We start from the raw sequence: 14387 nt of genomic DNA on the forward strand, positions 1-14387 counted from the left end.
TCCACTCTGCACAGGGATGCCCTTGTCCCTCCCGCAGCCGGTGTTGGCGACCCGCTTCCCCGAAGCCCGCCTCCTAGCGGGTCCAGCCCGCGGCGCGCAGGCTCGCGCGCTCCCTCCCGCCTCCATCAGCAGCTGGGCACTCATTTTCCCGGCGGAGGGAGCGCGCCTGCCGCGCCGAGTGCTGCGGCAAGAAGATGCGCTGACGTCGCGGAGGGCCGGCAGTCGGCGCGGAGCGGCCGACGCGCGCGTGCGGGATCGCTGCGGGGCTGGGCGGTAGGGTATTGGGCCGGGCCGGCGAAGGGCGGCGGCCGGCGCTGAGCAGTGCCCGCGGGGAGACCGAGGCGCCGAAGGGCGGGGATGAGGGGCGCCGGGGCCTGCACCTCTCCCGGGCGCGCGCGCGGCCCCGGGGGCGCCCAGTGACGGAGGCGGCGGCGCCCCTGCCCGGCAGCGCCGAGCCCGCTTCGCCAGGGAGCCCGCTTCGTCAGGGGGCCCGCTTCGCCAGGGAGCCCGCGGCCGGCGGTGGCCGGCATGAGGAGCGGCCGGGGCCGGGCCAGGCCTCGCTGACCCCGGCCCTGCGCGGCGCCTCCCCGTTTCCGCCCGGCCTCTCGGCATGAGCGCCGGCTCGGGCCCGGGGCCTCGGCTGCCCCAGCTCGGCGGCCGGCGGGCGCGCTCGGGGCCGGCGGGCCCGCGGTGCTGATCGCCGCCCGCCCGCCCGCCCGCCCGCGCCGACCCCGGGGCGCGGCCATGGAGGTGGTGGGCGACTTCGAGTACAGCAAGCGGGACCTCGTGGGACACGGGGCCTTCGCTGTGGTCTTCCGGGGGCGGCACCGCCAGGTGAGCCCCGCCGGCCGGGCCGGGCGGCCGGCGGCGCCTGAGGCGCGGTCGCGGCGGGTGCGAGGGGGCGGCGGCGGGGCCGCGCCGGCAGCGCACGGACCCTCCCCGGTGGCCAATAATTGCAGACCCAGCGGAAAACCGGCCGGCGGTCCGCGAGCCCGGGGCTTCCCCGACTCGGTGTCGCCTTTCCCCACGCGGGGCCCGGACGGCCCCACCGGCCTCAGTCCCCGGGGCTGGGCGGGGCGCGGGGAGACCCAAATCGACCCGTAAGCGGGCTTAGCTTTTTTTTTTTTTTTTTAAAGCTTCTGCTGTTTCGCAAACAGCCCCCCAGCAGGTTTTAGGATCTAAAGAATTTGGAAAGGCACCTCGGGAGTGGAAATAATCCTAGAAGGCTTGGGGCAAGGGGCAGGTCCAAAGGGATGGCCTGGTTGCTTAGCCGATAAAGTAATAAATACTACTGACTTTATCATGAGAGTAACTTAAAACTCAAGGGAAAAAAAATAGCGAAAACACGTTTAATCCTACCTAGCTGTCAAATCCTGTTTTCAGTTAACTATACCACCTCCGAGGTTATCCTCCATAACTTTTAAATAGTTGTAAATAAACTGTGTCCTTTTTTCACTTAATGCTTGTTACTACGTGGTCTTCGTATTTATTTTTACTGGCTATCTTGTAGGACATTAGCTTGCTACACCTTTAATTTATAAAATAATTTTCCTGTTAGAGATTCGGGTTCTTTTCTATTTTTCTTCTCAGTGCTGTTACATGAATTTGCTAAAAACATCGTTATGCTTATAGATTTTTTTTTTTGCTGTTGCATTGTTTCTGTGGAATAATTTGCAGGAGTAACTGTTTTTTCTTTCCAGAAAACTGATTGGGAGGTAGCTATTAAAAGTATTAATAAAAAGAACTTGTCAAAATCACAAATACTGCTTGGGAAGGAAATTAAAATCTTAAAGGTACGTTTCTTTATGTGATATTTCATACTAGATTAAAACTTAAATGGATACATGATGACATCCTTTGCAATTTTGGTAGTTGGCCCCAAGTTTGAGAATGTTCACCTGTCGCTTTCATTTTTTGCATGCTCAATTTTTTGAAACATTGAGTACTGGGAAGCTGTTTTTAAGAACAGATGTTTTTGGCTCTTGGCCAGTGCTTAGAGGGATTAGATGAAAACTGCTTTTAGCTTCTCATCCTTTCTTTCCCTTAGTTATTGCCTTATTGTTTGAGAAGAGGCAGGTCCCTCTTACACATTATTTATCTCTTCTGCTGATTCCTTTCATGTTATAGTTAATTTTTGGGGGGGGGGAGAAATGGGGGCAGTTGCAATCTTTCTTCCTTATAAATTGAACAAAGTTACTTTCCTTGGAAGTGGTCTTTTTATTTTTATTTATTTATTTAAAGTGGTCTTTTTAGATCACTCACAAGCACTGTTATCCAAGTGGGATGCTTTGAGGGAAAAAAAGAGTTCGTGGTCAAATAAGTGTGGAAAATCCTGTTTACTAAATACTTCTTGGAGAGTGACAAAGCACTTGACTCATTAAAGAAAGTCGAAAAAAATTATACAATGAAGAGACCAATTTAGGTGTGTTTAACCCAGTGTTTCCCAAAGTAATATAAACATGGAACCTTCATCTAACATTCATCAGAACTACTATTCTCTGGACAGCTCTTTGGTAAGAATTATAGCTTGTTGAAGTATACTTCGTGTTCTTTTAGGCAAATGGTGCTTTTTAAAAGCACTTTGGAATTTTATGCCTTTCTTGTTGTATATTAAATCTGAAAGACTAGCAGAAAGTATGTGGTCATACTAACTCTGACCTTTATTTTGTAAATGAGAGTACTCACCTTGTTAAGAGTCTAAAAAATTAGGACAGTAAAAAAATATTTAGGCCCCAAGTAAAGTTTGATCAGGCACATTTGTTTTTATTCTTCAGTAGACTGAATTGTTTTAATCTAGTAACAGAAGTATGGTATACTAGAAGTAGTATAAATGGATATATATGTGTGTGTATACTTAATTTTATTTGTGTATTGAAATATTATAATTATTAGAATAAATACAAATATTTTGAATTCTCGATTTTCTTAACAGGAACTTCAGCATGAAAACATTGTAGCGCTCTATGATGTTCAGGTACCTTATTTTGGATTTTTAAAGAAATATTTGTATGTTAATAAAGAACTTAAATTTTTTTCTATTTCATACAAATCTAAGTGAATCTTAACAGAAATAGAAAATTGCCTTATTCTTGTTGAAAAGATATATAGCTTGAGCTGTGTGTTTATTAATGAAGAATTTGTTTACAATAGCATAGGGCAGAAGGATAAAATAAATAATGGGCTGCATGAGTAAACTTACTGACAGATAATATACTATAGGAGTAGTGTTGTCTTAGGTCAAGTCCAGATCTAGCATCTCTGTGATAAATGTAGAAAGGACTATTTTGAGCTATTAAAAGAATCAGGTAGAGCTTTTTTCTTATTGCAAAAGCAACATTTGCTAATGGTGGAGATATTAGACAATACGTGGAATAAAAACAAAGAAACTCTGCATATTCATCTAGATTTGTCTGGGATTATCGCCATGGCATGCAGTAGAGTTGCATTGTATGTGGAGGTGGGAAGGCTGGGTTCTGAAGTTACTTTCTGTTTTTTTTCTTTTAATAAATTTATTTATTTTATTTATTTTTATTTGTGGCTGTGTTGTGTCTCCGTTGCTGTGCTCGTGTTTTCTCTAGTTGCGGTGAGCAGGGGCTACTCTTCATCATGGTGCGCGGGCTTCTCAGTGCGGTGGCTTCTCTTGCGACTCGCGGGCTCTAGGTGTGTGGGCTTCAGTAGTTGTGGCTCGCGGGCTCAGTTGCTCTGCAGCATGTGGGATCTTCCTGGACAAGGGCTCAAACCTGTGTCCCCCTGCACTGGCAGGCGGATTCCTAACCACTGCGCCACCAGGGAAGTCCTCAGAAGTTACCTTCAAAGGCAGCATTTCTATATAGTCAAAATTACCCTTGGAAATCCTTTTAAAAAGGCCAACTTTGGAGAGGATTCCTGTTTTTTGGGTGCACCAGAGCAAGTAGTTGGCTTATATTTGGGGGCCATATTGTGTTTTATAAATCCCTGAATACTGGAATCACACTTGGCCAGTGATATGCACCCAGTGAGAGCCCCAGGGGTCTGTTACTGATGAGCACGCGTGAGGTTTGAGGGGCTACGGTGGCCAGGCGTTTGTAAGTGCAAGGAACAGAGGAGCAAAGCTGTGAGCAGAACGAAGTCCTTGCTCTTAGTGTGCTTAATTTTAGCGGACTGCTCTCTATATGTCCTTTAAAAATATATATATATAGTCGTTTTTCATGTCATATCATACCACAGAGTATTTATATTTAACTAAACCCATGCTATAAGATGTTAAGGTTTTTCCCATTGTAAAAAAAAAATGCTACGAGGAGAATACATACCTTCTGAAGATACCCAATTATTTCCTGTAAGTTGAGTTTCTAGAATTGGAATTACTAGGAAAAATAGCATGAACAGTTTTAAAGTTTTTGATGACAGTGTGTGATTGTTCTCCAAAAATGTTGCAGTTTAAACTCCACACACAGAATATGTGCGTGCTGTGGGTATAGTTTATTACCTATTTAAATAGGTGTAATTTACTCCTTCATTTGAGAAATTTCAAAGCAGCCTAGAAAGAAAGGGGAGAAAAGTTTAAAGTAAAACTGATCTGATGTCAGAGTCCCTATTGAAATGTTGGTTCTCCTCAGAGCTGTTTGTGTAGTTGTTTTAGTCTCTGTAGATAGAGGGCACCACGTGGTACAAGTCAGCGCCTCGTACAAAAATTGTTAAATAATATTAACTCTTAATTTCCCATCTTTTGAGAAGTGCAGAAAACCCTGTCAATTTCCGAGTAGGTCTTGCTTTCAGGGTAGAGAGTGTAGTTGGATTTTTTCTATCAGAATGAGAAATATTTAAAAGTACTGGTTTTGGCTGCAGAATGAGGTAGCATCAGGGAGAACATGGACTCAGAAACCAGAATTAAGGAACAGTTGGGAATGTCAAGATGACTGCATGAGAATGTTTACTGTTTTGTGCATTGTATACTCCTGGAACTAATTTGTAAAAATAAACTTAAGAACTATTAGTCGAATGAATCTAGTTTTCAGCATTTGGCTGTCAAGTAAACAGAGTTTGGATTTGCTTCCTGGATTCCGACCGTTCATCAAGGGGTACAGGGTGTTGGCACCATTCTCACTGGCCATCTCTTGTGGAGGTCCACCTCAAGTTTGTGTGCACTTTGATGAATTGAGAACTGTTGACGTTGTTTGTAGTGATCAGGTTTCAGTTTGGATGACACTTAAAAAGAAACACATTTTCCCTAATTACAAAAGTAATATATGCCCACAGTTAAAATATTCCAACATTGTCAACACAAATAAATTGGAAAAGACATGGCACTTCCCAGAGACAACCACTGTTTGTTATATTTATTTTAGAGTTTTCTAAATAGATATATGAATCTATAATCAAGTGGGAGGAGGCCGGGCTCCAGTGAGGGCGGGGAGAACAGGTCAGCTTCCCCTGCAGATGCGGCCTCTGGGAGGAGCTGACAGGAGGGACGAGCTAGCATGAGGACCTGGAAGAAGGGATGTGGTGGGAGTGCAGACGGGAGGTAGGAGTAGTGCTGAGTGATGCAGGAGAGGGGTGGATCTCTAGTTTGAGGACAGTGCAGAACCATTTGGAGGGTGATACCATGTCTGTTTTTCAGAAGATACATATCTTTGAGCATTCTGGGCATGAGGTAAATATTGTTAGTTGGGAATACTTCCCTGCATGAATGTCAGTGATCTGGATAAACATCCACCTCTTGGTAATTTTTAGTATAGTGAGAAAAAGATGCATTTCATAGAGGGTGCTGGCAAACTGAGACAAAATGAAGTTGGACGTCTATTTTCATCATTTTCCAAAATAACTTTTAGATGAATTAAAGGCTTAAATATGTAATCTAAGAGCTAGAAAGGTATTTTAAATCAAGATAAACCCAGAAGCCATAAAAGTGGTAGGGACATACAAAATTTTTAAAAAATTATTTCATAGCAGATAATATTGTGAACAAATTGACAGCCATAAAAAGGAACAAACTTGATAGTTGCCATAACATATGAATCTCAAACATTATGTTGTGAAAAAGAAGCCAGCTATATACAGCTATTGTGTGATTCTGTTTTTGTGAGTTTCAAGAGGAGACGGGACTCAGCTAGGGTGATAGAAATTGGGGAAAGCAGATCAGAGGTTGCTACTTGGTATCAGGGACGGACAGAAAAGGGGTATGTGGGAACTTTCTGGGCTGATGGAAATGTTCTGTATTTTGACTGGAAGCGTAGTTATGTGGGTGTATACATGTGTCACAAGTCTTTGTACACTTAAATCTATACCACAGTAAAATGCAAAAACATGGAGTTGACGAATGGCAGTTTGAGAAAATTTGTACAACCTGAAAGGTGACGGGCTGACACCTAAAATGCATAAACCTCGCAAATTAAGGAAAAGACAACCCAAAGAGGAAGTGAGCAAAGGATACAAATTGTTGGTTCTTATAAGAGAAGTAAAAATGGCTAAGAAATGCATGATATTCATGAACAAGTAGGGAAATGTAAATTAAGGTAACAGATGTCACTTCTCAGCCTTCCGGTGGACAAAATTAAAAAGTGCAGTAATTCTTACTGGTGGGATTGGGGGGAGGTGTAAGCTATTCTCCTGTGTCACTGGCACAAATGTGAACCGCTAGAATGTTTTGGGGATGCTGTCTGGCGACACCTTGCCCCCATGCCCTGAAGAATAGTCCCGACACTGCGGTCAGAGCCCTCCCCCACCCCGTAGTGCAGGTAGGGCGTGTCCCTCCTCTGTGCGGACCCCATTCCTGTGAGTGAAAGCCCAACCCCGTTGCCCCTGGCTCTGGCTCCCCTGCTCTGTGCTTCGCTGCTTGTGTTCCGTCCACTCGGGCTTCCTTGTGGTTCCTGGAGCGCCGTGTCCCTACAGGGAGACTGTATGCACAGGACGGTCTCCGTGTCTGTAGCCTGCACAGGCACGCCCCAGCCTCCTTTAGGTCCTTCTTCAAGCGCTGTGCTTTCAGGGACGCTTTCTTTAGCCACCTAAATAAAACTGCAGTCCCTCCCCAGCGCGGTCTCCCCTCCTCCCAAGCACCTATCACCTCTAACGAGCTCTGCATACTACGTATTTCTTCCGTTTGTTGTCTTGCGCCTGACCCTCCCTTCTTAGAATTGAAGACTGGGGAGAACAGGGCATTTAACTCTGTTGGCTTTCTGCTGTATCCTCAGGACCTGGAATAGTGTCTTGTATATAATAGGTAGTTAAAAAATCTTGCAATGAGGAGAAATATCTGTCATCATTAGAAATACACACCCTTTTACTAAGCAACCCAGATTCCTGAGCATCTATCCCAGAGCCATAAAAGCTTGAGAATTAGGATGTATGTCCAAGAACCAATATAGCTTTGCTTATAATGGCCCAAACTAGAAACAAGTGATGTTCCTTAGCAAGGGAATAGCTTAATAAATGGTGATGTAGTCACACTATGACATATAACACACTTATGAAAAAGGGTTGTCTGTATGTAGTTGACCTGGAGGGATTTCTTTGGTGTATTACTGAGTGAGGAAAGCAAGGTTCAGACATCTATATATGATATCCCGTTTTTTCAAAGTAAAGTATGTGTATGTTTAACTTATGATTGTATGAGTAAAAGAAAGATATGGAAGGATATTAAAATTTAAAAAACCTAGCACGTACATGCTTCCTTTGGGTGTGAATATGTGTACAAGTATTATAGATGCATGAAAGCAAGACCACTGAGATATTAATAGCGCTTCTTTCAAATAGTGAGATTAAGGTGATTTTTTAACTTTCTTCCTTCAGATTTTATGTATCTTAAGTTTTTGCAATAAGCACATACTTTTTTTTATAATCAAGAAAAAAAGCAATTTTCTTCTTTTGGGGAAAGGGGAAAACCTACTTTTGCTTTCTTTCTTTCTGTAATCCTTGGGCAGTCTTCTGATTATGAATTAGCATTCCAGGTATTTTTATGCCAGTTAGGGAGTATATAGAGAGAGTATTAGACCTAATCATTATGGTTAGAGAAAGACATATTCTCCATCATAAATTAATAGGCATACGAGTTTCTTAAAGTGTGTAAAACACTGGCTACTCTGTGGAGAGTGGGCACGGGTGGATATGGGGCCACCATGCTGCAGGTGTTCGGGTGGGTGAAGGCACCGGTGGAAATGGGGAGGCCTGGACAGGCTGATGGAACGTCTAGGAGGCCGGGTTGATAGGACTTGGGTACTGTAGGAGGTGAGGAAGAGGGAATCAGAGTTGGCAGCTCTTTGTCGTTTGTGTTGAAGTGGTTTTCCCAGCCCTCTGATCTGCTCCCTGCCCCTTCCTTGGGTTCCATTAATTTGCTAGAGTGGCTCACAAAACTCAGAGAAAACTTACCAGATTACTGGTTTATTATAAAAGAATGTAACACAGGAACAGCCAGATGGAAGAGATGCTTAGGGCAAGGAATCCACCCTGAGTGGGCCACTCTCACCAGATTTCATCATGTTCACCATCCTGGAAGCTCTTGGAAGCCTGTCCTTTTGGGTTTTTACGGAGGCTTCATTATAGAAGAGGAATTTCTGGATCATAGGCTATGCATAGGCCTAGCTTATACTGCCAGCGTATTGGCTTACACTCCCACCACATTTCGTCAGTTTGTCACGCCACATCCTTGCCAGCACTCGGCAGTGTTAGCCATTCAGGTGATGAGGTGTCTTATTATGATTGTGATTGGCGTTTTCCTGATGATTCCTGATTTGAGTACCTTTTGTAAGTTTATAAGTCATTTAAATATCTTTTTGAAATTCCTGTAGAAGCTTGTTTTTCTATTGGGTTGTCTTTTTGTTATTAATTTGTTACAGTTCTTTATGTATTGTGGATATGAGTCGTTTGACAGATATGGGTGTTGTGAATGACTTACCCACTCTGACTTGCCTTTTTGCTATCTTAACCGTTTGTTTTGGTGAGTAGAAATTCTTAATTTTAATGTAGTCCAGTGTATTGTTTCTTCCTTTTGTATTTAGTGCTTTTGTGTCATATTTAAGAAAACTTTGCCCACCCTAGGGTCATGAGGATGTTCTTTGTTTTTCCCCAGAGTCTTTATTGTTTTATCTGTCACATTTAGCTCTATAATCTACCTGGAAATGAGTTTGTATGTGGCGTGAGGTAGGGATCACAATTCATTTACTTTTACAAAGGGGAGCCAGTTGATCTGTTGCTGAACCGACATCCTTCCCTTCTGTACTGTCATCTCTGCATTGCGAGCTCACGTGTGGGGGCCTGTTTCTAGACTCTTTTCTGTCCCCTTAGCCTTTACCTCACTGTCTTTTTCAGTATAGTTTTATGATATCTAGTATCATACTTGATATCTAGTAGTATAAATCCTCCAACTTTTATTTTTCTTTTTCTGCATGATATTTAGTTATTCTTTGCCTTTTGCATTTCCACATACATTTTGGAATCAACTTGTCAACTTCCACACATGCACAAAACCTCCTTCGATTTTGATTGGGACTGTACTGAAACTTAAGGAGAATTTCTTTGTGGAAAGGTTTTAAATTATAATTCAGTTTCTTTAACAGATACATACCTTTTCAAATTTTCTACTTCTTGTCAGTTTTAGTAAGTTGCGTTTTTCCTCAAATTGGTTTTTTTGTTTGTTTGTTTGTTTGTTTTCTGCGGTACGCAGGCCTCTCACTGTTGTGGCCTCTCCTGTGCTCCGGACGCGCAGGCTCAGCGGCCATGGCTCATGGGCCCAGCCGCTCCGCAGCATGTGGGATCTTCCCGTACCGGGGCACGAACCCGTGTCCCCTGCATCAGCAGGCGGACTCTCAACCACTGCACCACCAGGGAAGGCCCCTCAAATTGTTTTTCAGTGTATTCGTTTCATGCAAATTTTGGCATACTGGCATTGAGTTGTTCATAATGATATCCTTTTTTTCCCCTTCTTTTTAGAGAATAGGTGTTTTTTTTATCAAGTTAATAAGGACTTTGAGTAGGGAAATGTTAAAATGAAATTCATTATGTTTAGTTTTGTTGGTGGAAGTTCTGGGGAGTAGTTGAGGATGTGGATGTCTTAACATTAGAAGGGAGGGTAAGTGTATATTCAGCTTTGGAAAACCCTTGGTGTGGTCTGGCTCACAGGTATGTTGGCCTCACTTCTCAGCCTTTCTGACCCTACAAGCATTTCTTCGTTCCCTGGGCTCCAGTACCGTTTCAGTTTTGATTTGTATATAGATGGCTTGATTGGTTTTGCTAAAAAATGAACGTTTTTTTCTCCTTCCTTTGCTGAGTCTTCCTGGCTCTTGCAGCTCCTCCTGCTGCAGGTTACTCCGGTGCTTCATGTAAGGGACGGGCCTTTACGCAAGGGGGGTGTTGGAGAGAATGATTGAATCTGTGGAGATTTTCATTGCTTCAAAGGTGGGCAAAAGAAGGTCTGCCCGAGAAGTCAAAGATGTTAAAGTATTTCTGCCTTATTTATTGAATGAGTGAGTGAATGTTTGGGGAAACTAAGTGGTTATGTGTACCCCCAAAATTGTGAAAACCAAGACGGGAATGTGTCTTTGTCATATTGAAGGAACAGAAGTTCTTTGTGTCTCCTTAGCCTCCCCTTAGGAGTCCCTCGCTCTCTTTCCTCTGCAGTAGCTAGGGTATGGTGCGCCTACATGATTAAACAACACTGGTTTGAGATCAGATTTTTGTATTTTATACTTGAGAAGAAGAAAATTTTGTTGAAAGGTATGTTTAATGATTTCTCATGTGATAAAATGTCTTCCCTTTGCCAGCAATTCCCAAGTAATGTGATTGCCTTCAAATATACAGAAAAACAAAGAACTAAGCATCCTGGATCATGTATTCCAGAACTCAGATTGTGCATTTAGTGTTGCTAGGGAGGATTTATCAAGTCATTGCTCCAAATCGTAAACTTTTCAAAGTGGAAGTGCTTCCTTGAGGACCAGAGAATCCTTCCTTTTTTCCACAAGCGGTAAATTTACCATAACCATAACCAAAAGATGAATCTTTCTTTAGTTCTTTCCATGAATAGAATTGAACTTTTTGATGACTACATTAGTGTCATTGAAGCTGAGGTGCTATGTCATTGTTTTGGGGATTTTAAATTTCACTTACGAATGGATTTTGTGAGTTCATTTTACTTGTTTAAAATGGACACATGTACTTTTTTTATTAACTGTCATTATTTTTAAAATTTGTGCTTAATTTTTTCTCTAATCTAAACCATATTTAATATGTTTACTTTCAGGAATTACCCAACTCTGTCTTTCTGGTGATGGAGGTAGGTAGTATACAGGTTTCTGTTTAATTTATTTCAAATTTCTTTTGACTAATAGGTACTTTAAAATTGATGGTAGGTTATTTGAAAATTTGGATTAATAAAGTTGATTCAGTGATTTAGATTCTATTTTATAAGGAATATAAAACTTTAAAATGTTGATTCTATAATTCTTATAATTTGTGAGACTAGATTTATATTATATACAAATGTATTTTTAATTAAAGTTAACTGATAATGAATTGAATTAAGCTTGAAGCAGTGTCTTATTTTAATTGCTTTTTCTTTTATATATATATCAGTATTGCAATGGTGGAGACCTGGCAGATTATTTGCAAGGTAATTTTTTTATTTTGTCAGTGTTCAGTGTAGTAATGTAGTCTGTTTAGTCTTCATTTACTTCTGAAATATGCTACCCCTGTTTTCTGTACTTGTATAGAAACATTCAGTAAATATTTGTGTATGTGTAATTGTGGTCACTTTGCTGACTGACTGTCATTTGTTGTGGTTTTGCTCCTAAACTTTGCTTGTGTATAAGTACTTGTTCATGTGTGCCTCTCTCGGACAGTTTGAGAGGTAGGGCCTCTCCCCAAGAGAGAAAAACCAACAGAATTTCTCTTCAAAAGATGCTAGTGGGCTGCTGTCAGTGAACCTTTAGTCCATTTCATTTACTTAACAGAAACAAAACAAAACAAAGCAAACCAGAATGGAAGAATGTATCCAAGAATGTGTTTATTAATGTGAATGTTGCTCGTAAATTTTTTAAAATGTTATAAGGGATTAAGTGTAACCTTGAAATTATTATGTGGCCCAGAGGTAAGATATTTTGTGGCCCAGGGGTAAGATTTTAGTACTGGATGTTGCTAGTATCTAAAGTGTATTCATGTAGGACAGTAAGTGCTCAAATCAAATTGTGTCCCTCAAAAGTGCTTTTTAAAACGACGTTAGGTGAGGCCAGCACCTACTTTCTCTCCCCTTAAAGATACACGGGGAGTAGGCAAAAAGGGAGAGGCTCGTCACGCAGCCTAGAGACAGGCCATGACAGTTGCTTGTGAAAACACTAAGACAGCAGTAAATACACGCACAAAGGGTATGGACAGCTTACAGAAGAGAAACAACATACTTCAAATGTTCAAGTAAACGAGGAGTGCAATTGAAAATGAGATTTTAAAAATCTTTAGAATATATTGCTGAGGTTTGGAAAGCCATGTAGAAATAATGTAAAGAACACAAGGATTACTCCTTCTAAATACAGCTGAAGCTCCTGTAGGCCCTTCTGTGATCCTACTCCGGTCCCTCCCGCTTAGAGACAGCCATTATCCTGAACCCAGGAGTTTAGTCCATGTGTGTTTTTGTATTTCCCTGAGATTCTTTTTTAAGAAATTCTCAGTTTGATGAAAAGATTTTTCAAAATGTCATTTCCTAGTGGATACCGTGCAGAGACAGGCACTTTCTTCACTGCTGGGGGAGAGGAGTTGGAGCTAGAAGACACCTTGCCTTTACCTTCTGGTCCGCCTCTGAATCTTGAACTCCTTGACTGCTTAGTGATCCTGATGAAAGCTCCTTTCCCTGGGGTCAGGTTGAGGGGCACCTTAGCCGTTTAGAGCCCTCATTGGAATATCAGTTTCCTTCTTTCACAGAAATCCTGTTGGACTGACATAGGTGCTGATGCTGCTGTAGCAGATTTGTTAGCTTCGACAGCACTTTTGTCTGTGATGTTGAGCTCTGCATTGGATATTCCAGAGCAATAGTGCTAGAACAGGAGACCCAAGAGTAAAGAGCTTACCAGAATGCTGCAGTCAGGCAGGCAGGCTGGTTTGCAGTAGTTCTGCTGTTCATATAACTTAATCACTATGCGATTTTGGTCATTATTTAACCTCTCCCTGGTCTCTAGCTGCCAGTTGAAGAGACATGTAAACTAAATTTGGTCCTTAAGGAATTGTCTAGAATTAAAGAATTGTCTACTCTTCAATATGGTACCATGGACCACGTGGGACTGTTGAGCTCTTGAAATGTGGCTAGTCTGAATTGAGATGGCGTGCTGTGATATAAAACACATGTTGGATTTTGAACACTTCATAGGAAAAAAGAATGATTATATCTTAAGTTTTTTATATTGATTATAGGTTGAAATGATAATATTTTGGAAGTAGTAGATTAAATATATGTTAGTCCACCAGTTTCTTTTCATGTTTGAAAATGTGGCTACTAGAAAACTTGAAGGTACGTATGTGACTCACATTATATTTCTGTTGGAGAGCACTGGTCTGGAAGATCTGGCGGCCAGAGGTCTGGATGGTCTAATGCCGCTAAATCACAAGGCAGCTATTTAGTCCTTTTATTTGCTTTGATAAATAAAGTCCCTTTTCTATCGAAAGATAGAAAACAACTTCTATCAATTGCAAGTTTTAAATAAGACAAATTGTAGAGTAGTTGGTAAGTTGTACTTTAATTCTAGCAGATATCTTCAGTGTGGCAGCCACAGCTGAGCCTGCCCTGCTAGGGCGAACTGCTCAAGAGTTCATTCATCTGAGAGTTTTCATGATAGCTGTGCCTTTAAAATGTTAAACTTTTAACGTGAGAATTTCAATTTATGGGATTGTGTTGAGAGTAGGCATCCTGTGTTCATAGAAATATGTGAATTTTTTACTGTCGTTTGTGCCCAGAAGCAGCCTAAACTAGGTCATTAATTTTTCCCCACAGGAACAGTGTTAGAATTTGGACTCTGAATCAGATAAACCCTAAGTCTATTCAATAGTATGTCATGGGGCAGTGATACTGGTTCTAAGCAGCCGTAGTCATTTAAAGTAGCAAAATTTTTCTAAGCCCTAGAATGAAAATGTAAATGAATGAAATGGAAGAAACTGTACCATCCTTTTTTTTTTTTCCCCCCCTGCTGTACGTGGGCCTCTCACTGTTGTGGCCTCTCCTGTTGCGGAGCACAGGCTCTGGACACGCAGGCTCAGCGGCCATGGCTCACGGGCCCAGCCGCTCCGAGGCATGTGGGATCCTCCCGGACGGGGGCACAAACCCGCGTCCCCTGCATCGGCAGGCGGACTCTCAACCACTGCACCACCAGGGAAGCCCTGTACCATACATTTTTAAAGTTTTATTTATTTATAATACATTTAATTAATTAATTTATTTT

General features: G+C 42.2%; 1 protein-coding gene across 7 annotated transcripts in view; it reads left to right on the forward strand.

The window, feature by feature from the left end:
* Nucleotides 1-206: 206 nt before the first annotated feature.
* ULK2 (unc-51 like autophagy activating kinase 2) overlaps nucleotides 207-14387 on the forward strand; it is a 65604-nt gene continuing 51423 nt past the window's right edge. For 4 of the 7 annotated variants that reach the window (XM_033422781.2, XM_033422782.2, XM_033422785.2 and 1 more), the window contains exons 1-5: nucleotides 208-834; nucleotides 1701-1793; nucleotides 2933-2974; nucleotides 11210-11242; nucleotides 11542-11578. In XM_033422781.2, coding sequence (XP_033278672.2) covers nucleotides 745-834; nucleotides 1701-1793; nucleotides 2933-2974; nucleotides 11210-11242; nucleotides 11542-11578 — 295 coding nt within the window. In that variant the 5' untranslated portion in view covers nucleotides 208-744. Of the gene's footprint in view, nucleotides 835-1700; nucleotides 1794-2932; nucleotides 2975-11209; nucleotides 11243-11541; nucleotides 11579-14387 lie in introns of those variants that run through there. The other 3 variants (XM_033422784.2, XM_004266805.4, XM_033422787.2) reach the window with 3 other exon arrangements.

This window comes from Orcinus orca, chromosome 19, assembly GCF_937001465.1.
Source record: "Orcinus orca chromosome 19, mOrcOrc1.1, whole genome shotgun sequence".
In the NCBI taxonomy this organism is placed as follows: Eukaryota; Metazoa; Chordata; class Mammalia; order Artiodactyla; family Delphinidae; genus Orcinus; species Orcinus orca.